General features: G+C 37.2%; 1 protein-coding gene across 2 annotated transcripts in view; it reads left to right on the forward strand.

Moving 5' to 3' along the window:
* LOC127841766 (kinesin-like protein KIF11) overlaps positions 1-22,650 on the forward strand; it is a 66,618-nt gene that overhangs the window by 32,591 nt on the left and 11,377 nt on the right. For both annotated transcript variants that reach the window (XM_052370818.1, XM_052370819.1), the window contains exons 4-15: positions 720-845; positions 7,241-7,365; positions 8,975-9,065; positions 9,340-9,485; positions 13,647-13,743; positions 14,657-14,752; positions 15,098-15,186; positions 16,528-16,615; positions 17,423-17,632; positions 18,691-18,898; positions 19,412-19,584; positions 20,583-20,708. In XM_052370818.1, coding sequence (XP_052226778.1) covers positions 720-845; positions 7,241-7,365; positions 8,975-9,065; positions 9,340-9,485; positions 13,647-13,743; positions 14,657-14,752; positions 15,098-15,186; positions 16,528-16,615; positions 17,423-17,632; positions 18,691-18,898; positions 19,412-19,584; positions 20,583-20,708 — 1,575 coding nt within the window. The remainder of the gene's footprint in view (positions 1-719; positions 846-7,240; positions 7,366-8,974; positions 9,066-9,339; positions 9,486-13,646; positions 13,744-14,656; positions 14,753-15,097; positions 15,187-16,527; positions 16,616-17,422; positions 17,633-18,690; positions 18,899-19,411; positions 19,585-20,582; positions 20,709-22,650) is intronic.

Consider the following 22,650-nt stretch of genomic DNA (forward strand, 5'->3'; position numbering starts at 1 on the left):
CCCTACCTACCTACCCACCCAAATTTACCTGGGTCGGGATATGCCAAACAAACAATTTTTTAAGGATGGCCTCAGCGGTTTTGAAAACCAAGAAATATAAAAGTCGTGGCCCAAAGAAAATCTCTGTGGCCTGAAGGTGTTTCTATCACGATTGAATCATAAGCTTGGCGTTTTCGGAGAAACCCCGAGGTATTGTCATAGCCAGGTCGCCGTCTGCGTCGTGCTTAAACCTTAACATTTTGTTAAGGTTTTGAACACTGCCTCTAAAATCAAATTGCTTCCACCTACAACTTTGAAACTCTATATGTAGATGCACCTTGATGAGTTCTACACGCCACACCCATTTTTGGGTCACTAGGTCACTGTGACCTTTTAAAAATTCTGACAAGCTTTCGTTTATTATGCTCCCCCAAAATTTATTTTGGGAGGGGGCATATAATCGCCGCTTCATCTGTCCATGTGTGTGTCTGTCTGTCCGTCCGTGCACATTTTTTGTCCGGGCTATTTCTCAGCAACTAATGACCGAAAATCAATGAAACTTTATGGGAAGCTTCACTACCAAGAGGAGATGTTTCCTTTTATCTGAATATATAGTGCAATATTGTGACAAAAAAAACCTCCGACGATTTCTTGTTCAAACGTGCACCAGCCGCCGAGCGTGGCACCCGTTATGCGGTGCTCTTGTTATATTGTATGTTTAAAGCTAGTTTTGTGTTCAGTCACAGGAGGTGGAGTTCTCTGTGCGTGTCTCGTTCCTGGAGCTGTACAATGAGGAGTTGTTTGACCTGCTGGGATCCTCAGTGGACCCGCTACGGCTCAAGATCTACGAGGACAGCACTAGAAAGGTAGGCAGGGCTTTTAAAAGTTAATGGATATGGTATCCACCTAGCAACTTGGAGGTCGACGGTTCAATCTCTACAGTAGGAACATTCTTTAAATCGCCCCAAAATACACAAAGTACTGGTTTTAGTTCGAGGAAACTCGAGAGTGTTTCAATAAGCCTTTGGATTTTGATGCAATCGAGTTATAATATATAGGTTTAAACTAATCAGGGTTAAGATTCCTCGGAACTGCTGATTTCCTTCCTTGCAGTGCCAAAATCTCTTTCTGGTTTATTCAAGCAAGGTATATAATGACAGTACAAGCATACGAACAACACGAACAACACGGTTATTTCAGGGGTCTCGCGAGTGGGCGAAATGGGCAATTTCTTCGCCAAATTTATCTTAAATTCGCACATTAATTTCATGAAGGCGAAGTGACTTATCCTGACCTCCTTTCAATGATTTACTTTGTGCCAGACATTGACTGATTAAAATCAATTTGAAGTGGAAAATTGACACAGGAGGATTCTCAGCCATAAGTTGCCCTATTTGCAGGTCATGCAAAGTTGAACATTCAAAAGAACAGTCTGGAGCTATTACACTTATCAAAATTGCCTTGATTAGGGTAAAGTGATCGTGAGTCGGATACGATCTGAAGTCGGACGTTTTTGGACCCGTTTTTCTGTCGATTTTCGACAGTTCAGCATGTAAACAAGTGTACATTAACCGAAATAAATATTTAAACCAATCAAATAAGTCGTTTGTCTGTTGTGGCGTTCTTTCCAGCATTCCTGAAGTTCATTTCTAAAAATACCATCACGGGCGCGAATTTCAAAATTGACAATGCAAAAGAAGAATGTTTTGTTTGCATTTGAAACAGTTTAACAGTGTTGACATCTGTTTGAGCAATTTACATCATTGTTTAAGCTGTATATTTATGATCATTTTGTAAACTAAATTAAAGTTTAATCGTAGTTTCTTTGAATTGATCAACAAATTTCCCCACCGACAACATGAACCATTTTAGATATTGAGTCGGACAGCAAAACAACGCAATTTGATATTGAGTCGGACACTGTCAGACTCATGGTCAGTTTTGAATAAACAATGTTTAATCTATATTTACATATGAAAGTTTACAGATAGGTCTCAAATACAGAAATAAGCCTATTTTATTACGTGTTTACGTGGAACTTTATGCAAATGTTGACAAAAGTCCAATAGCTCTTATATGTTCCATTCATCAAACAGTTTACTCGGTCTGTGCTAGATTTTTCTAATTAATTTATGCAAAGTGTGTGTTTTTTACTACTTTTGTTTAAAAGTTTATTTCCAGCACAAAATGAGCACGTCAACCAAATTCTTACACATTGCGCTTCCCGAAATTCGTCGATATCTAACGATGTTAATTCATACAAAAATATCATGTGAGAAATTGGGCTACGTTGGTAATAATAGGATTTTACCACTATTTTACACTGTTTGCACTTTGTAGTTAATAGTTTGTGCTGTCGTATTTCACTGTTTAATTAATAGAATGAAGAAAGTGATAATCCGCAAGTTTTGTGTTGTCGGTATGCACCATACAGGTGCGAAGCAGCTAGAAGGCGGTCCATTGCATTATTGTCGTCATGAACCTGGTAACAGGAAGGACTGTAATGCGATTGCAGTTTATGGAGACTCACACCTGCACCAGCGCCGATAGTATCTACGGCGTGAAGATGTCCTAATGCTCAAAACTGTATTGAATTTTGCAAATGGTCGTATTACCTTCGGGCCAAAATGTCCCCAGAAAAGTTTTCAAAGCTGCGCGTGCCGATGCAAAATTGCAGTATCGGATTCCGTTGCTGCGAAACAGATGCAGACTCCATAGCTGAGCCTGAGATATAAGAGTTCATACATATAAAATTTATTAACATTCTGTGAAATATGACAGTGCAGCTACAGTTGACAGTTTCTTATTTTCAATGTTTTATTTATTATGTTTGTTTATATTTGCCAATAAATAAAAAAAATGTATTTAAAACGTTTCGGCTAAATTTTTGATATTTCAGTGGCTCCATATAATCGGGATGTCTGTTCGCCGCGATGAATATAATGTTCCCAAATCGTCTTTGCCTGATAGGGTGACTGGTAAAGCACGGCGCTACCTGGGGTAAAAAGCCTCAAATGTCCTCGACTGATGAAAAGGCTCTTATTGAGGCCGCCACTTCATAAGCGGCCAGGGGTCTTGGGTTTAGTAAAGGCATCATTTTTAGGTACGTGGGGATTTTTGCCGATTAGAAAGGCGCATCGTTTAAGCGTGGCAGACCTTCGGATATTTGGTGGATATTGATAAAGCTCAAAGCTCGGAACCCTGAATTCTCCTTGCGAAGCGCTCAGGTAACTGCAGCTAACAGGCAGACGGTCATAACGCGTAATGCACCAAAAGAAAAAAAAAGTCGCGTACACACATGTTTGAGTGGTTTTGGTTTTGTAACTGGATTACTCATAAATACGAATTAGAAATTATGCTGTACATTGTATTTGTCTTTAGCTTGAAAAACGAATCTTCAATCGTCAACGTGTTTTCGATACCCGATGGGCTTCATAGACGTTCATGTCCACACACGCTAACACACGTAGTGCATTTAGCAAGGCATGGTAACTATATAGTTGCCCAATATTAACCTGATACTCGTGAATAGTGTGAAAATAAATTTAGCAAAACCTCCCTGGTCTAGTATGGCAATCACCAATCGAACTTGTATGCACCGGGAGCGAAGTCGAACCCGGGTTGCCGAGCTTAGAAGCGCGTGTAGCAACCACTGGTCGATAACGCAAGTATATAAGTAATTTTTCATCATATAATTAAAATTAATTCATTTCAATATAAACCAAATATTGAAAAACATTAATAGAACAAATATTTTTTGCATTATTGACTTAAAATAGTATTAAACCATATAATACATGGTCATTTACTCTTGACATCTCTCACTGTCCGATTCAATATCAAAACTGCCCGACTCACAATCGAACTGGAGTAGCTGTATTCAACTACATATATAGGCGAAATCTAAACTGTTTTGCCTGCAAAAACGGTTGAAATGCGTAGCGGGAATAATATGCTGGGTACCAGTATGAAGAAACCGTCCTGACAGTTCTAAATATAGACAATCCCAGAAATCGATTTCCTCCCGGATTACCCGCCCCTGAATACTCGCGCGCGCCTCCAAAACGGTACTGAAGAAATAAACATGGACCTATATATTTGTGTATAGGTCCCTACGCAAAACAAGGAAGCGAAACGGGTTTATCAAATATATTTGAGGATTTAAAGAGTTTCTGTTATCGATCTGACAACCAGATAATAGTTCGTGTTTTTTTTATTAATATAAATTACGTAATTAGTAGAAATAAGGTTCATCTGCATTCGTTTAAGAGTAATAACACACAGCATGGACATGGACCTATTTGTGTAGGTCCCTGGCATGAATAAGGTCTTGATTGTCATTTAACATGTTAATTAAAGGTGACGCGTGATATCTTATCTAAATTTCGGTATCAACACATGTGCAGACATGTGGTGTCACGGGCAAACCCATAAACGCTTTTAATCCACACTTGGAACATCGCCTCCCATTGAGCGAATTCGTTCGCGCCTTTATCGCTGATGTTTTTTTCAAGAGATGTATGTTTCTGTCATTTATAATCCGTAATTAAAGAAAAATAAATCACTTATTTCGTGCGTGTTTTTATTTTTTAAGCGTAAATTTAGACCGTTTTACGAACATTTAATAAAGACATACGTTTAGGAAATCTAGAGAACGCAATTGGAACTATTTAAGTTTATTTAAGGCTCATTATTTTTCATGTTGAACATTTCAATCGTGAATTAAGATGTTATTAAGAAAATTTAATAATATTTCAGGCAACATGTAAAACGTTATTTAAATAATAATATAAGAAAGTTGTAGACAAATGCTGATATGTCCTTTTCAATAAAAAAGTATGACATATCCTGACATCTTACACAGTTTTGCAAGCGAATAACTCCGATACTTGTTCATTTAAATCACAAAATTCATTTCCGGCTAGTTATTTTTGTATTAGATTGAGAGCGATTTTTAAATAAAAGATTGCTAAAAACCACTTGAGTTTTAGACTAAACTAGATACATTATTTTAATTTAAAAAAATCTCTACCTGAAAATCTTACAGAGTTTCGATAACAAAGATTTACAAAACAATTTTAGAATCACAAACTTCATTTCGGCTATAGATTTGTATATTACCTTTAAAATGACACTTACAGGGGAAATATTAATAGTGAAATGGTAACTGTTTAGACAAACAAAGAGATGTATTATTCAATTAAAGAAGTCGTCCTAAGTCTTTAATCTTACAACGTTTCTTAATGAATATCTCCGGAAAGTATAGAAAGTACGACATTTAATAAGAAATAATATAGGCTTAAACAAAGGCAGATATCAATTTAATTGTCTACATCGATCTTTAATCTATCTAATTAATATCAAAGATCTATCCAAACAATATGGTCTGAATGGATGCTTCCAATCTTTATATATTGATAGATCTTTGTTAATATCTTTGGCACTATTTACGCTAAAATCACAACGTTTACTTCACACTTTAGATATTTCTATACCTTTATAATTATGCTTGAAAAATTTTATTCCATTAAAATAATTAAATTTTATACAAAGGCATTATGCTGAAAGGTATGCTTAAAAATGCCAACTCGGCCTTAAACATTACGTGTTGTCACTGAATATTGTTGCAGAGACACATATTTTTATGAATCTTTCATGTAATTTTTTAATTTAAATTATATTGATTAACGATGTGATACATATCGACACTTGGTTTCATGTTTCACTTGTTTTCAATCCTAATGTGCGAAGTCATAAAGTACTGTTTATTGGAATAAAGCGGGTGTACACTATGATAACGTTGTAATCTTCAAATTCTTCAGTACCGTTTTCAATCGCGGGTTACGTAATAGCCAATATGGCGGCGCCCATGTTATCGATTCTGGGATTGTCTATAGCTCAAATCATTCGAAACGGAAAACACTGTCCGACTCACGATCACTTTACCCTAATTGCCTTGTGCTGGCTACAGGCTACCAATAACTATGATTCAGCAAAGTTAAATGGCCCATTAAAACAATACTCAAGAATGATCAAATGGGAAGAGGTAACCTAGCATTGGCAATACATATAAAGCTCGTTTACAGGTCTTATTTGTTATCTCTGCTGTAAAATGAGATTTTAAATGAATTTTTAATTTGCTTAAAATTTACAAGGAAGTAAAAAGATTCTGAACATTTCTGGTTTTGAAGTTTTAATTGATACACCTGTACAAGAAAAAATAAATGTTAAAAGTACCATCATAATTTACAATCAATGACAAAGAAGAAAAATGTAGGTTTTATACACATGTCTTATCTAATTATAAATGAAATGCAGCCTTTTGAAATCTACCATCCATTTCAGTCTCTATTATAGAAATTATTTCAGCAGTAATGAGGCTTACCAGTTATTACATAAATAGCATGTGAATTAAGTGTTTAATAATTTAATTAAACTCAGTTTAATACACCAATATGAATAACACAACATTAACACTTAAGTGTGTGTGTTTGTATTTGTAAATATTGTCCTCAAAAGTGCAAAATGAGAGTTGTTTCTGATTAATGATAATTGGCATGGTGTAATGAGGGGTATAACATAAGTGAAGAGTTGATTGAACGCTGAACAGAAACCATTTTATTTTTTAGTTGCCTCACTTGTCCCTAATTTTAGCTGAAGGAGAACTCACTTTTCCTTCAAATTTGAACCTAGGCTGAGTCCTGAATCTATCTTTTGAAGCAAAATATACGCAAAACTAAGATCTATGATGCAAATGTACCATTTGCCCAAAAGATATCACCACTTCTCCCTATTTTGGCTTTAGGGAGAAGTGACTTTTCCCTAAATTTTGAGCCTAGCTAGACCCCTGTTATTTATGTCGCATTAAAGTTAAACATAGCTAGTTATGTAGTATTAAAGCAGAGTGTTTTATAATTGTGACCCCAAAACAGTTTAAAGTCATAATGATTCTACTGCACAGTTACATAGACATATCTATCATATGTGTGCTGTTTAAATATGTGGAACCATATAGATTTAATACGCATATGGTTATATGGTCTTTTAAGGCCGCAAATTTGCAATTTTATCTCATGATTTTTACCAATGTAACAGAAAGTTTTCCTTGTTGCAATTTATGTTGCACACTAAATTCCAAGCTGAACGCACAAAAAGAAAAGAAAAATCTCGATTTTTTTTGTTGAAATAGGGAAATATGAAGTGTCTAAACATTTGACATTATAAAACCCATATTCATGGATTCTTTTGTATGATTATGCAGGGCTCTGTGATCATCCAAGGTCTGGAAGAGATCATTGTGAAGAGCAAGGACGAGGTGTACGAGATACTGGAGAGGGGCGCCTCTAGGAGACAGACTGCTGCCACCCTGCTCAATGCTTTCTCCAGGTAACTGTTGGGTTTTGTCTGTCCGTCTAGAACACCTTTGTATCCAGATAAATACGTTGGAACTTCTTGTGCTGATTTCATTGAAACTTGGCATGAGTGTTGGTATGGATATGAGGATGATTTCTGTCAAATGCAGTCACAATCTATTTGCGAAAAATGTAGTTATGGCCCTTTTTGTCCTGAAAATAAGCACACTTTTGCGTCTGGAGCTACAACTAGGAACTGCAGGTGATGTTGAAACTTGGTATGAGTGATGCACTTCAAACTGCAACAAAAACCATTTGTCAATAACAGTACCGTAGTTTAAGTTTTCGAACACTCTAAATTTGTTGACACCCCCTTTTTTAGCCACAATAGTTATTGTCCCCACCGGTGAAACGGGAGGGGACTTATGGTTTGCGCTCTGTCAGTCTGTCTGTCAGTCTGTCCGTCACACTTTTTTTGATTCTACGCAGGGGACAAAAATTCCACTCTTCCGCTTGTATTGACTAGTGAAATACTGAAAGGACTAGTGAATTTCCCTAAAGCTCTCGTCCTACAGGACGAGTGAAAAAAGCTTATGTTAAAATATGTGTTTTCTGACCAGTAAGACTCTTTTTCATTCAATAAAATAATTTTCTTAAAGCATTTCTATTCCGAAAGTAGAACGCAAATGAACCGGAAATAGTATTGATTTTTAAAGAATTATTTAACCTGAAAGTACGGTTTTTAACCAGTCTGAAAAATGTCTGATAAACGAGCATTCTTTAAAGGGGGCCGGGGCGATGTTCGAACGTCCGAAACAAAAAGCACGCGAGCATTAGAAAAAAAGAAAATTACAGCAGTCGGTATACGATAAGACCAAACATTCGCAAACTATCCAAAATGCGTGGTTTCATGAATATTCGTGGGGCCTTTGAAATCTTTATTTCACACATATTTGAAGGACGAGTGCATGTGTTTGCAGGACGAGTGAAAATTTTAATGCACCCGTCCTGCAGGACGAGTGCAGTTTGGAAATATTTTTGTCCCCTGCTGCGATAACTTTAAAAGTTCTTCATATTTTTTCATGAAACGTAAAATATGGAAAGATGGCAATATGGAGATTATGCACATCATTTAATTTTGTTCTTATGTCAATAATTATGGTTGCTATGGCAACAAATATATATAAAAAATCTGACAATGGTGGAGTTTCACAGGTAGGGGACCATATAGCTTGGCAATCTCTTGTTTATCTTGGCTCTTAAAATTTGGACAAACAGGTTTTCCGCCATAATTAATGACTATGAATTTATGACAGTATATACTACAGCACTAATTTTAACCAATTTTCGCACTGTATTCGGTTATCTGATGACACTTTGATTAAGGGTTTTTACAACCAGATAAATGTCATAAAATGTAGCAGATGAATGGCAGAGTGCAAGTAACAGTAACACTTGTGTTTATATTCTGTTTGCTCTGCGTTTTCCATTCAAACCAGTGTATTCAAAGTGTGTTTGCTCTGTGTTTCAGTTGCTCACAATCTGTGTTTTCCATTCATACTGTGTTTATTGGTGATGTTTTTTCTCTGTGTTTTCCATTCAAACCAGTGTATTCATACCATGGTGTTTGTTCTGTGTTTCAGTCGCTCCCACTCTGTGTTCACAGTCACCATACACACCAAGGAGAATACCATGGAGGGAGAAGAGCTCTTGAAAACTGGCAAATTACACTTGGTGTGCATACCTTGTTTAGTCCACATTTCCCAAATGTCAAATATGTAATTGCTGTCTAGCAAGATATGCAAGATACTTCTTTCATGCTTTCAGTGGTCCTCACATTTCTGAGTTATTTGCTGACAAAGTGCAGTCTATAAAAATGTTTTGATTTTGTTGAGCGACTAACTACTACCTTCCGTAAGTGATTAAATAGAAACTTCAAATATGTCTTCACACAGAAAAGTAGATATGCAAGAGGCTTTTTGCTCATTAGTATTGCACTGGTTTCCAGGTTGATTTGGCCGGTTCCGAGAACATTGGTCGGTCTGGTGCGGTTGACAAGCGAGCGCGTGAGGCGGGCAACATCAATCAGAGTCTTCTAACCCTGGGAAGGGTGATCACGGCCCTGGTGGAACACGCACCCCACATACCTTACAGGTGACATTATATACTACCCTTCAACAAACAACATTATAACCTGCAGCAGGGCTCCGGCTGGGTTGAAATTTTCTGTAGCCAATTTTAACTCGTTATGTCTGACTACCTATTACTTTGGATATTTTAAGGGTGATTATAAAACAAACCTTTTAACCAAATGAAATTTCTTGAGCCACATTCTCTTATTTTTAGCCATTGGATAATTTGGCAAATGGCAGAGCATGCCCTGACCTGCATGAATTTTCAATTAATGTGTGACTGTGTGCTATTGCAATTGTTATATCTGGTTTCCAAATTGCTTTAGTTTGCCTCAATTTATATTTGATTTTTAGCGAGGCTGTTTTCGGAGAGAACCCGAGCTATTGTCATAGCCAGCTCGTCGTCCGCTGTCCGCCGTAAGCGTCGTGCTAAAACCTTAACATAAGGCCATAACTATTGAAATATTGAAGATATTTGATATTTGGCATGCATGTGTATCTCATGGAACTGCACATTTTGAGTGGTAAAATTTCAAGATGAACATCATCCTTCAAGGTCTAGGGTCGAAGTCAAGGGAAGTAATAAGCTTTAAATGGACATAGTTATCTGACCTGCCCACGTATATATTTTTGTTAAATAAATCAAAGCAGCGCAGTAGGTGTCAGGGTTCGCACAGGGCTTGAAAAGTGCTTGAAAATGAGTCCTAGGCTTGAAAAGCCCTTGAACAAAGGTTGGCCTTGAAAAAGTGCTTGAAAAGTGCTTATTTCATGTAAAAAGGCCTTGAAAATGTTTATTTCTGCTCAAAATTACTTTTATCATCGCTTTAATTATTAACTTAAATCGTTCTTAAGGGAAATATTATGAAAATTTATCATAAATTCCTTCGCGCAAAAAGTTGAGTACAAAATATAAGCTTCGTACACTATTAAGTACAAAATGTTATGTGTACACGTCACAGATTATGTGTACTACGTCAGAGGTTCTTCGTTGTGATCAATTTTCGCGAGTGAAAACGCAGCGATGGGGAAGTGTTGTTTCAAACCAGGGTGGTTAACTGAATATTCCTGGGTACAGAAAACAAATGACATTCGAAAAGCACATTGTCTAGAATGTATGAAGACCATTGATGTCGGGGGGATGGGGTAAAGCGCTTTGAAAAGCCACAAGAAAGGGGAAACCCACACAGAAATGATGAAATTGAGAATCAATGTGTTTGTTTGTAATAACTTTAAAAAGTAAATACATATGTGAGACTCATTGAGTTAAGGATGGATATTAAAACATGTATTTGTATGTAATTAAATAACATGTATGAGTTAATATGGAATAAGTTTAATGAGTTTGAGCAATTAAATGACATTTACTATGTTAATCTGATTTGAAAATGCATTTTTTTAAAGGAAACTAACATAGTGTTCTTGGCCTTGAAAATGAAAATTTGGCCTTAAAAAGTCCTTGAAAAGTGCTTGAATTTAGGTTTGCGATTTCTGTTTGAACCATGATTGTGGTAAAAGGTCCAGGTCAAGGTCATCCTTTACGGTCTACGGTAAAAAATACAAATTTAAGAGAAGTTATAAGCTTTAAAAAGGGAGATAATTATTCAATATTGAATATAGCAACTTTATATATTTGGCATGCATGTGTATCTCATGGAGCTGCACATTTCGAGTGGTCAATCACAGTCACGGTAGTGGCCAATTACGAACACATCTCTTGATATAATTATCATTTCTTACCTGTTCTAATTTGTGAATGCTAGTTTTCATTAAATACCAGTGGACTTATGTCCATACATACATGATGAACTCTGGCTATGATCTCTTTGATAAACCACAGGCCTTGATTGTCAGTGATGTCTGACTTGGTCATTTTTAACTGTCTACAGACTGCCCCCCCCCCCACGGTTGGATTGGACAAAATCCAAAGGAAGTAATAAAGCTTTAAAGGGAGATGATGTCTATATCTGCGAAATGATAAATAATGTCTATACCTGCCAAATGATAAATAGAAATTTTATTTCAAAGTGATGCAGTAGGGGGCATTGTGTTTCTGACAAACACATCTCTTGTTGGGTCACTAGGTCAAAGGTCAAGGTCACTGTGACATCTAAAAAAATATAATTCTGGCAAGCTTTTGCAGCAGAGCGTGGCACCCGTTATGCGGTGCTCTTTTTATCTCCCCCACCACTATAGTGGGGGACATATTGTTCTTGCCCTGTCTGTTGGTTGGTTGGTTTGTTTTTTGCTCCAACTTTAACATTTTGCCATAACTGTTTTGCAATATTGAAGATAGCAACTTCATATTTGGCATGCATGTGTATCTCATGGAGCTGCACATTTTGAGTGGTTAAAGGTCAAAGTCATCCTTCAAGGTCAAAGGTAAAAAATCAGATCCAATCAAAGTAATAGATCATTATCTTTACCTGCCAAATGATTTTTAAAAAATCAAAGCGGCGCAGTATGGGACATAGTGTTTCTGACAAACACATATCTTGTTTATTTTGAAACTTCATTAGGTTACTCACTGGCTTAACAACAATTGTCAATATAATATTCCTTGCCTGGTCACATTAACCTGTATTACATGGATAATGGTTGTATTTGTTCCCAGCTGTTTTTATGCCCCCAAATCCATAGATCGGGGGTGTATTGTTTTTGTCCTGTCTGTCTGTCTGTCTGTCATTCTGTCCAAAACTTTTACCTTGGTTAAAGTTTGATAACTTTTGCAATATTGAACATACCAACTTGATATTTACCAAGCATGTGTATCTCGTGGATTTGCTCATTTTGAGTGGTGAAAAGCCAAGGTCAAGGTCATCCTTCAAGGTCAAAGGTCAAATATCATTTTATTTTTTCCCTAAAACTTAAACCTTCGTGTAAGTTGTATCATAACTTTTTTAATATTGAACACAGCAACTTAATATTTGGCATGCACGTGTATCTCATGGAGCTGCACATTTTGAGTGGTGAAAGGTCAAGGTTTTCCTTCAAGGTCAAAGGATTAAAAAAAGGGCGCATTAGGGGGCATTGTGTTTCTGACAAACACATCTCTTGTTGATTTTGTTAACTCTTTATAATGACGTAATTAAAAAAAACATGGACACTATCATTCAGATAGTAGAATTTTATAACCATCACGAGGATAAACCTTATATGTAATGTCCAAAATCCACATTTGCGCATGTGCAAATTCCATACACAGAATGTCACTTTCTGGTTTATTCAGAGATTACGACATATTCTGACAGGACACAAGATGTTATAGTGAAAGGATTCATATTTTTCGTTTGTGCATGACACATAAAGTAAACCTAAAAGTATGGATGTTTATTTAATAAGTGTATGTGATTCATGCATATATTTACCTGAATAGAAACATACGTGCCATTGAAATGGTGGTATTATTTGCTTTAAGACAACCAGTTTTTTTTTCATTCAAAATATGGTCCGGTAATCTGCCCCATTCCCAATGGAAAAAAGTATATATTTTTCCCAAATGGGAGCTGAATGTTCCCAATGGAAGGTTTCCAAAAAAAAATATTTTTTTTTAAGGTCTCAATATTTTGTTTATCTCCTCCCATCCATATACAGGTGTTTTTTCCTTCTTTGTGACCTGCCGAAAAACGGCCCTTTCCCCTCGGATCCCCCCCCCCCCCCCCAAAAAAAAACAAACAACAATCACTTTAAATACATAAGTTAACCTGATCCAGTGTAGAAAATAGAACATATTGCACAATTTAATTATCTGTTGCCTTTAATTTGTTTTAAAAACAGTGAAATATGTTAAATTGATTATTTAAGACTTTTCTTATTTTCCCCAAAATCCGGCGTTTTGCGTGATTTTTTTCCCCCAAAATCCGGCAATTTGCGCTATTTTTTTCCCCTCAAAAACGGCCAAGACCTTTCCCCAAAATCATATAAAAACCCCTGATATAAGTTTAACCTTAGTGAACATTATACTGAAATCACTTTTATTCTCAATTTTGAAGCATTTTTTAGCAAAAAACAATAATTTCTCAATTTTAGTCAAAATGCCACAAATTTACCCAATCCAAAGGGACCCGGCCCCATTCCCAAAATGATGGGGAAAAAAACACTGACAACCTTAGCTGCAATTAAATTTCTTTATCAAGGATTGTACAGATTGCATTTTGTTTTACACAAATTCTATTGATAATTTCAGAGAGAGTAAGTTGACAAGGATTCTCCAGGATTCCCTTGGTGGGAGGACAAAGACCTCCATCATCGCTACTATATCTCCTGCCTCAGTCAATCTCGAGGTAAGACTCCATGCGTATATTGTATACAAGATGAATTCCGTTCCTTTTAACAACTTTCACGTTTGTCTGCGTCATTCTTCAAAATATATATTGTGTGTGAAATAAAAAAAATTGTATTGTGTGGTTTAGCAACAATATTGAGCTCTGTCACTCTTATGCAAATTTTATGAAAGGCCGATGAACAAATTTTAAATTGATGAAATTTGTGTAAATTTCTCCATTATTGACACGTATAAGCTAGTTTTGATAATGGAAATGGTACAGTTGAAAATTTTATTGAACTGTTTCAAATCTAAAGAAGGCATGCGAAGATTGGAGAACTAATTGCAGTTATAACTACTGATTCAAACTGGAATCTCTGTGACACAGAAAAACGTGTGTATTGATCACCATGCTCTGAGAAAATTGGCTTAATGCACGTGCGTTAATTGTCATCCTAGATAAGCCTGTGCAGTCTGTACAGGCTAAACTGGGATGACACTTTTCGCTTAGAGACAGGATTTTGGCTAAGGAGACGCTTTCTTTAAATGAAAAATACAATACAAGCGGAAAGTGTCGTGTTTGATAAGCCTGGGCTGGACTACACAGGCTAATCAAGGACGACAGTTAATGCACATATATTTTGCCCGGTTTTCCCGTAACATTGCTCATATCACTATGCACTAACATCCAACTTTGGTCATAGTGCAGCAATCATTGTCAGTGGTAATCAATGTGGATAAACAAGGCCTTTCAGTTATTTATTTGTTTTGTTTATTGGAGGGAAAAATTTGGATGAAGAGTGGGTCTAGCAAGACTAGGTCACTTGTGGTGTTTGTTCAGTAATGTTTTTCTTGTGGTTAACTCTGGGTCTTAAACATTATAATAATGCATTTATGAATTTTAACACGATTGTGAATGATTACAATTGTAGGAGACATTGAGCACATTGGACTATGCATACAGAGCCAAGAACATCACCAACAGACCAGAGGTGAATCAGAAGCTTACCAAGAGGACGCTTATCAAGGTAAAGTAGAGTTCAAAGGGAAGGTCCATGCAGTGCTCAGTTTAAACCTAATCATTTTAGCTCCATGGCTTCGAAAGCATACAACTTTTTTGAAACACTCTTGAGTCCTTTTCCTGGGACTAGAACCAGTGCTTGGTGGAAAAAAAGAAGGAACAAATTGCTGGAGGTAAACACTAGATGACATGTTTTGTATAGCATCAATACAGCTTGCTACAAAGCTTTTGATACTTGCTTGAATGTTATATGTCAGCACACAACATACATGTATCCATAGCAGCTGTCCTCATTCTGCATGAAGCCAAGTATTTCCACAAGGGATCTCATATTGGCACTGTGTGTTTGCAGGAGTATACAGAGGAGATTGACAAGCTTCGTCGAGACCTGCAGGCAGCCAGGGAGAAGAATGGCTTCTTTATAGCAGAGGAAAATTACAAGTAGGAATCGGCTGATATTACCTCGGCTTTCTCTTTAAAATGGCTGTCTCTGATTTCATGATATCTTTGTTTCACTTACTTGATATAGTTTCTTCTGAGCTTTGATTTCTCTTTTTTTTTTTTAAATGACAAAAGTTTTACAAATAGTTATAAATTTTACTAGAGCCGTTTACATTGATTTGACTGGTGGAGGTTAAAGGGGGCTGATAAAGGGCTAGATGTCCTCTTAAAAAATATTTAAACATTAAACAGGGTGGGGCATAAAAATAGATTGGGGGGGGGGGACTTCTATTCTTCTTTATCTGTGTCTTTTCTTTAAAAGTGAAGATTTTGGGGAATTTCTTTCGGATCTTTTATTGAGTAGAAAAACTGAATGTAAAGCAAATATTAAAAAAGCTGTAAAGGAAAAGATGCAATATTGGCTCAATTGTAGAAGTACTATACTAATTTTTTGTTTCTATTCACATTTTATATGTACACCATTTAACGTGTAGATAAGGCACTTAGTTATAATATATATTTCTCCTAATTAATTCACGTCTTAGTTTCTTGAAGACTGTTACTGGCAAGACATCCAAAAACTAAAATAATAACTTGTAACTAATATGAACCTCGATCTTGGAAAACGGGGCTTAATGGATGTGTTTGAAATGTTGTCCCAGATGAGACTGTGCAGGAAGCACGGGGCTTAATGGATGTGTTTGAAATGTTGTCCCAGATGAGACTGTGCAGAAAGCACGGGGCTTAATGGATGTGTTTTAAATGTTGTCCAGATGAGACTGTGCAGAAAGCATGGGGCTTAATGGATGTGTTTGAAATGTTGTCCCCGATGAGACTGTGCAGGAAGAACGGGGCTTAATGGATGTGTTTGAAATGTTGTCCCAGATGAGACTGTGCAGGGAGCACGGGTCTTAATGGATGTGTTTGAAATGTTGTCCCAGATGAGACTGTGCAGGAAGCACGGGGCTTAATGGATGTGTTTGAAATGTTGTCCCAGATGAGACTGTGCAGGAAGCACGGGGCTTAATGGATGTGTTTGAAATGTTGTCCCAGATGAGACTGTGCAGGAAGCATGGGGCTTAATGGATGTGTTTGAAATGTTGTTCCAGATGAGACTGTGCAGGAAGCAAAGGCTAATCAAGTACGACAGTTTTCAGCTTGAATTGTATTCTTTGTTTAAAGGCATAATCTCTTCTTAGCAAAAATCCACAGAACGCTGTAAGTGTCGTCCCTGAGGGCCTTTGTGGGCTGCACGAGCTTATAAGAGACAACACTTTACCACATGCAATAAGCCCTTTTCACAGTTCACGGCTCACTTTTATGTCTTGCCCATATTTTCAGTGCCATGCAGATCAAACTGACTACTCAAGATGATGAAATAGCTGAGCTGACTACCCGCATAGAAGTGATGACAGAGGAATTGCACAAGGTACTCTGACACAGACTGTTTTCACGATTTTTTTAAATGGATCCAGGGCTCTTGGGATTCGGCAAAATCATCTCCTTCTGTCTAAGATGGGAACATTGGTGTGCTATGCTAACAAATAGATTAAGATTTAGAATAAAAGAGTTTTCAATATTATATTTACTAAGGTTCAACCTTAGTAGCTGAATAGGGAAAGGAACAAAATGTTGTGATTTATTAAAAAAAATAAAAAAATTACCTTTAATTGGAAATTAAAGGCAGTCATTTGGGAATAAAGAATTCCTTTGAGAAAAGGGATTGGGAAAAACACTGAGTACTGATTGTCTATGCTGCTGTCCAGACGGGATAAAATATTCACTTAACCATTTCGTCCCAAAATAATATAGTATAATTAACAAGACATAACATGGATTTCAATAGCTTATGAAAACCATGAGTCAAATGACCATGTTCTTGAAATTTTCAGGGGTCAAATGAATTTTTCAGACATCAAAATACTGAAATCTAGATTTTTTGTTTCTGGATATTTGTTCATTGCTCTCAAAATATTGCTTTGTATAACCTTTAGTATATCTTGCTTAACTAAGAAACAACATTTTGTATATTAAAAATAAATTTTATGTTAGTTTCTTGTTAAAATTTGCATCAACATGATGCAAGGACAAAAAATTGGAGGAGCTAAAAGTGACAAAAAAGCAAAATGGCTACATCAAAAAGCAGGATTCTTCTTCAACTGAAATCTCTGACATAACATAAAACTATTTCCGCCTAAAATCAATTTTAAATAAGCAATATTTACGTTTTTATTAGATCACAGAGCTGTTCTCAGACACCAAAGACAAACTGGAGGAGACCTCAGAGAAGCTGACGCACACGCAGGACAGGCTGGTGAGGACCAGGACGACCTTGAAGGACACCAAGGTCACGCTGAAGGTCACAGAGCTAGAGCTGGACGGTCACAGACACCTTGCGAAGGAGTTGACACAGTCGGAGGGAGACCTCTTTGATACAGCTAGCTCAGTGAGTCATGCATGGGGATTGTGGGTTGTAGTTTAATTTTGTTTAAAACTATTTATTAGTCTCCTACCGGTTTCACCGGAGGGGACTTATGGTTTGTGCTCTGTGTGTCCGTCAGTCTGTCACACTTTTCTGGATCCTGTGATAACTTTAAAAATTCTGGTTGCTTTGGCAACAAATAGACTAGAAATATTGCTGAAAATGGTGGTTTTCTGGATCCTGCGATAACTTTAAAAGTTATTAATATTTTTTAATGAAACTTGTTACATGGATAAATGGCAATATGGACATTATGCACGTCATTTTATTTTGTTCCTGCGTCAAAAATTCTGGTTGCTATGGCAACAAATAACAAAAATGTTCTGACAATGGTGGAGCCGGTAGAGGACTTTTATTGCTTAGTAATAGTCTTGTTTAAACTAATTTGCCTTTCGCGGAAAGCCAAAACAAATGTATTCATTTTTTTAAATCTTATGCCGAGTAATTACGATTGCAAATTATTGATTCTGAACATGCGTGAACCACATGTTCAATATCAGTGCATTGGCTAGTGCACTTAACCGTTAACTCCGCCTTCGTTCCCATCATTCTCATCAAATCATTCAAAAGGCGGAGCTTTGCATGTGCTATTATGCGATTGGTTCAGCATGTTAAGTGAGACAAAGGAAGCAAATTCTATCGGCGAGAAAGTGTTGTTTTATGGCTTCTTGACAGGAAGCGGCTTTCCTTTGATAAGTCAAACTAAAGAAAAATCAGCGATCAAGTTTGGCCCCAAACGATCAACAGATTTTCAAATTTTACCAACAAGTTGTCGCAAAATCCAATATTTGGTCATCAAAATGCTAGGAAATCAGTGGTAGCTGGTCGCGTAAGACAATAGTCACTTAATACAATATCAAAATAGAGTGAAAATGCTTGGGGCAATTGAAAGTGGTCGCATTAGACAAAGTTCGCTTAATTTAAGTGGTCGTTTCCACAAGATTGACTGTAGATACTTAACTCACATGCATTAAGCACTTATCTCCTTTCGCGCTGCTCATACGGCCCTCTGTTTACTGCAGTTGCTGCAGACGGTGGACCGTGCCACGTCAGACGTGAGTGGCCTGCACGACAAGGTGGCCCGACTCAAGAGTGTGGAGGCCCACAACAAGGTCACCTTGACCCAGTATGAGGAGACCTACACCAGTAGTGTGGTCAACATGGAGACCTACTTGCGCCAGTATGCAGAGGAGCAGGCACGGACATACGCGCAACACACCGACCACATTGGTGAGAACCAGGTTTTTGTTATCCTGTAACGATGTACTGGAACTCAGTGTTTTTGTTTTTTCTGGTCAAATTTGTGGCCAAAATTTGTCTCAATTCCCAATCTTATAAAGTTTAGTTTTTTTACCAAATGACTAAATGAAGGTTTCAAAGAAACATTCAGTTAATTTATCCAAGTCTATGATTTGAATCTTAGCAAATAAAATGTTACAAACACTTGTATTTTTAATTTCAAAACATTTGTTACAAACAGGTACCATTTTCCTATTTAATTTAAAGTGACACAATTTTTTCCCATTGCAAATGGACGACCAGCTTTTCAGTGCTAATGAGAAGTTAGTACACTTCTTCATTTATGAGTTGGTACAATTCCATGCTTCAAACATAAGGATTATTTCATTATCCTTTACTGAATTGAATGGAAAGGCTCACCAGATATCATTGAATGGCATGGGCCATAATGTGTTTAGGATTTCTGTATATGACCTTGTGAGTGACTTTCCTCTCTCCTTGCAGCCAGTAAGATCACGCGGAACAAGGACCACGTGGCACGTCTGACGGACCAGATGAGAGAGCTGCAGTCTTGTCTGCGTGACCATGTGTCGGCCGTCACGCAGAGTGCAGTCGACGGCTGTGAGCAGAACACAGCCTGGGTGGAAAGCGTCAGCATCGGGGCACAACAGCTTCAGGTTAGTGGTGTTAAGTGTGTGAAATGAAAGATGATTTATAAGTCTTCGAATTGTTTTAAATGTGAAAATGGCTTTATGCCACCAGCATAAAACCAGAACAGCCTGCGATTTATTTTCAGGCTTTTCATGTTATATGCTGTTTGCTGCCCATCCGTATCTAAGGTTTGGAAATTAAGGTTTTACAAGTGGAATCTTGTGATAAAGGTCTTTAAATTAGTTGATTTATCCAAGGGACTACAAACAGGTCAAAATAATTATCTGAATGTTAAACGTCAATCCATGGTTTTCCCTAGAGAAAACAACAGAGGATGTGACATCACTTTTGGGTGGGATTGGGTGAGGTGTCCCTTGCATACGGGACTAGAAAAGTTTGCATTTTAGGGGCCTTGAAGTGGGTATATAAGATGATAAGTGTTCAACATGCTCTTTTCTCCATCTTAAAACGGCACATAAATATGAACGAGTTATTAACTTAAGTTTTGTAAAATATATTAATATACATGTTACTTGAAGAAAAAATTTCACACTTTAGTAAATAACAAATGAACAAAAAGTATAATATAATTAAAAAAAGATGTGCTTTATATTCCAACAAGCAAAGTGGCACTCCTGATGCAGGAAAATAATAGATACCGAGTATATCAGTTTAATTTCAAATAATCAACCGTACAAATCAGAAAAATTATAAAGCCTTTGTTAAGCATGTGTAGAACATTTTGAAAATCATGTTATTCTTACATTGCATTCAAAATACATCATGACTTTCAAATGCGTAAGTGGTGCAGTGGTAGCCAATGCCTTTTACAGCCAGAGGTCCTGTGTTCGAACGTAGGTGGGCAAAGTGTTCATGCTGTCACTTTAATAGGGGGCATATCCATATATAGACTTGTCCTAGATACGACAATATTAAGATATCACTGATGTAAATTACAGTATAAGTACTGCATTTATCAAGGTTTAAATGGTAAAAGATAACGCATTGTTGATGATGTCTCCAGGAAGGGGAGAATTCCCGCCACAAGGATATAGAGAGGGTACTGGCTGATAAGCTGCAGGGTGCAATGTCAGAGATGGCAGCTATTGGGGCGTCCCTGGGACAGATCATGCAGAGTTTGGAGAGCCAGGTAGGGAGGATAATAGCCGAATATTGTTAAGTTTGGAGAGCCAGGTATGGGGGATTATAGCCGATTATTGATCAGTTTGGAGAGTTAGGAAGGGGGGATAATAGCCGGATATTTTTATCCTTGGGAAGTCAGGTACGGGGGATAATAGCCAGATATTACTAAGTTCGGAGAGCCAGGTAAGGTGGATAATAGCAGGATCTTGATAATTTTGGAGAGCCAGATATAGGGGATAATAGCAGGATATTGTTAATGTTGGCGAGCCAGGTAGATGAGCTTATAGCCAGATATTGTAATGCTTGTAGAGCCAGGTAGAGGGGATAATAGCAGGATATTGTTAAATTTGGAGAGCCAGGTAGACGGGATAATAGCAGGATATTGTTAAATTTGGAGAGCCAGGTAGAGAGGATAATAGCCGGATATTGTTAAGTTTGGAGAGCCTGGTAGAGGGGATAATAGCCGGATATTGTTAAGTTTGGACAGCCAGGTAGAGGGGATGATAGCCGGATATTGTTAAGTTTGGAGAGCCAGGTAAAGGGGATAATAGCCGGATATTGTTAAGTTTGGAGAGCCAAGTATAAAGGGGGATAACAGCCAGATTTTATCAAGTTTGTAGAGCCAGGTATGGGGGATAAAAGCCGTATATTGTTAAGTTTTGAGAGCCAGGTAGACGGGATAATAGCCATATATTATTAAGTTTTGAGAGCCAGGTATGGGGAATTATAGCCGGATATTGTTAAGTTTGGAGAGCCAGGTAGAGGGGATAATAGCCATATATTGTTTGGAGAGCCAGGTATGGGAAATTAAAGCGGATATTGTTAAGTTTGGGTAGCCAGGTATGGGGGATAATAGCCGGATATTGATAAGTTTGGAGAGCCAGGTAAGGGAGATAATAGCCAAATATTGTTAAGTTTGGAGAGCCAGGTAAGGGGATAATAGCCAAATATTGTTAAGTTTGGAGAGCCAGGTAAGAGGGATAATAGCCAAATATTGTTAAGTTTGGAGAGCCAGGTAAGGGGATAATAGCCAAATATTGTTAAGTTTGGAGAGCCAGGTAAGGGGATAATAGCCAGATATTGTTAAGTTTGGAGAGCCAGGTAAGGGGATAATAGCCAGATATTGTTAAGTTTGGAGAGCCAGGTAAGGGGATAATAGCCAAATATTGTTACGTTTGGAGAGCCAGGTAAGGGGATAATAGCCAGATATTGTTAAGTTTGGAGAGCCAGGTAAGGGGATAATAGCCAGATATTGTAAAGTTTGGAGAGCCAGGTAAGGGGGATAATTGCAGGATATTGTTAACCCTTTCGTACTCAAAAGCAATGTGCAATGGCTTAATGCAACCAACATAAAACCAGAACAGCCCGTGAGTAACTCACAGGCTGATCTGGTCTTATTTTGATGCTGCCTTTCAGTATCTTAGGGGTGGAAATTAAGCCTTTAAAGCTTATATTCTATTAAGAAAGGTAATATATTTCTTTTGATTTTCTGAAAGACTACAAATTGGTCGAAATGTGTATCTGAGAGGTAAAGGGTTAAAGCTAATTTGTAATATTGTTACTCTGAACAGTGGGTCTTTGTTACTCAGAAAATTCAAAAGTTGGAAAAAAAGCTCTGAGTGAATATTAATGAATCTGTGACTTTCATATCTGCTTCAGGTAATAAACTGAAACTTACCATGTCTGATTGGTCTATATGATTTGTAAGGTGAGGGACCAAAGCACAAAACTGGGACAAAGGTGTATGAATATGCTGTAGTTCTTTCCTTAGAGGACTCATATGAAAGAGCGTAATTCGATGTTATACAAATTGCATTGGTAGTGATTCGATCCCCAGCAAGGCAACATTCTCAGGATCTTTCCAAACACACCAAGTACTTTTCTTACTAGGAAACAGACTTGAGAATGTCTCACTAAGCCGCTTTCTTTTAATACAATTAATCTAAAAT

This window comes from Dreissena polymorpha, chromosome 8 (genome assembly GCF_020536995.1).
Source record: "Dreissena polymorpha isolate Duluth1 chromosome 8, UMN_Dpol_1.0, whole genome shotgun sequence".
Lineage (NCBI taxonomy): Eukaryota > Metazoa > Mollusca > Bivalvia > Myida > Dreissenidae > Dreissena > Dreissena polymorpha.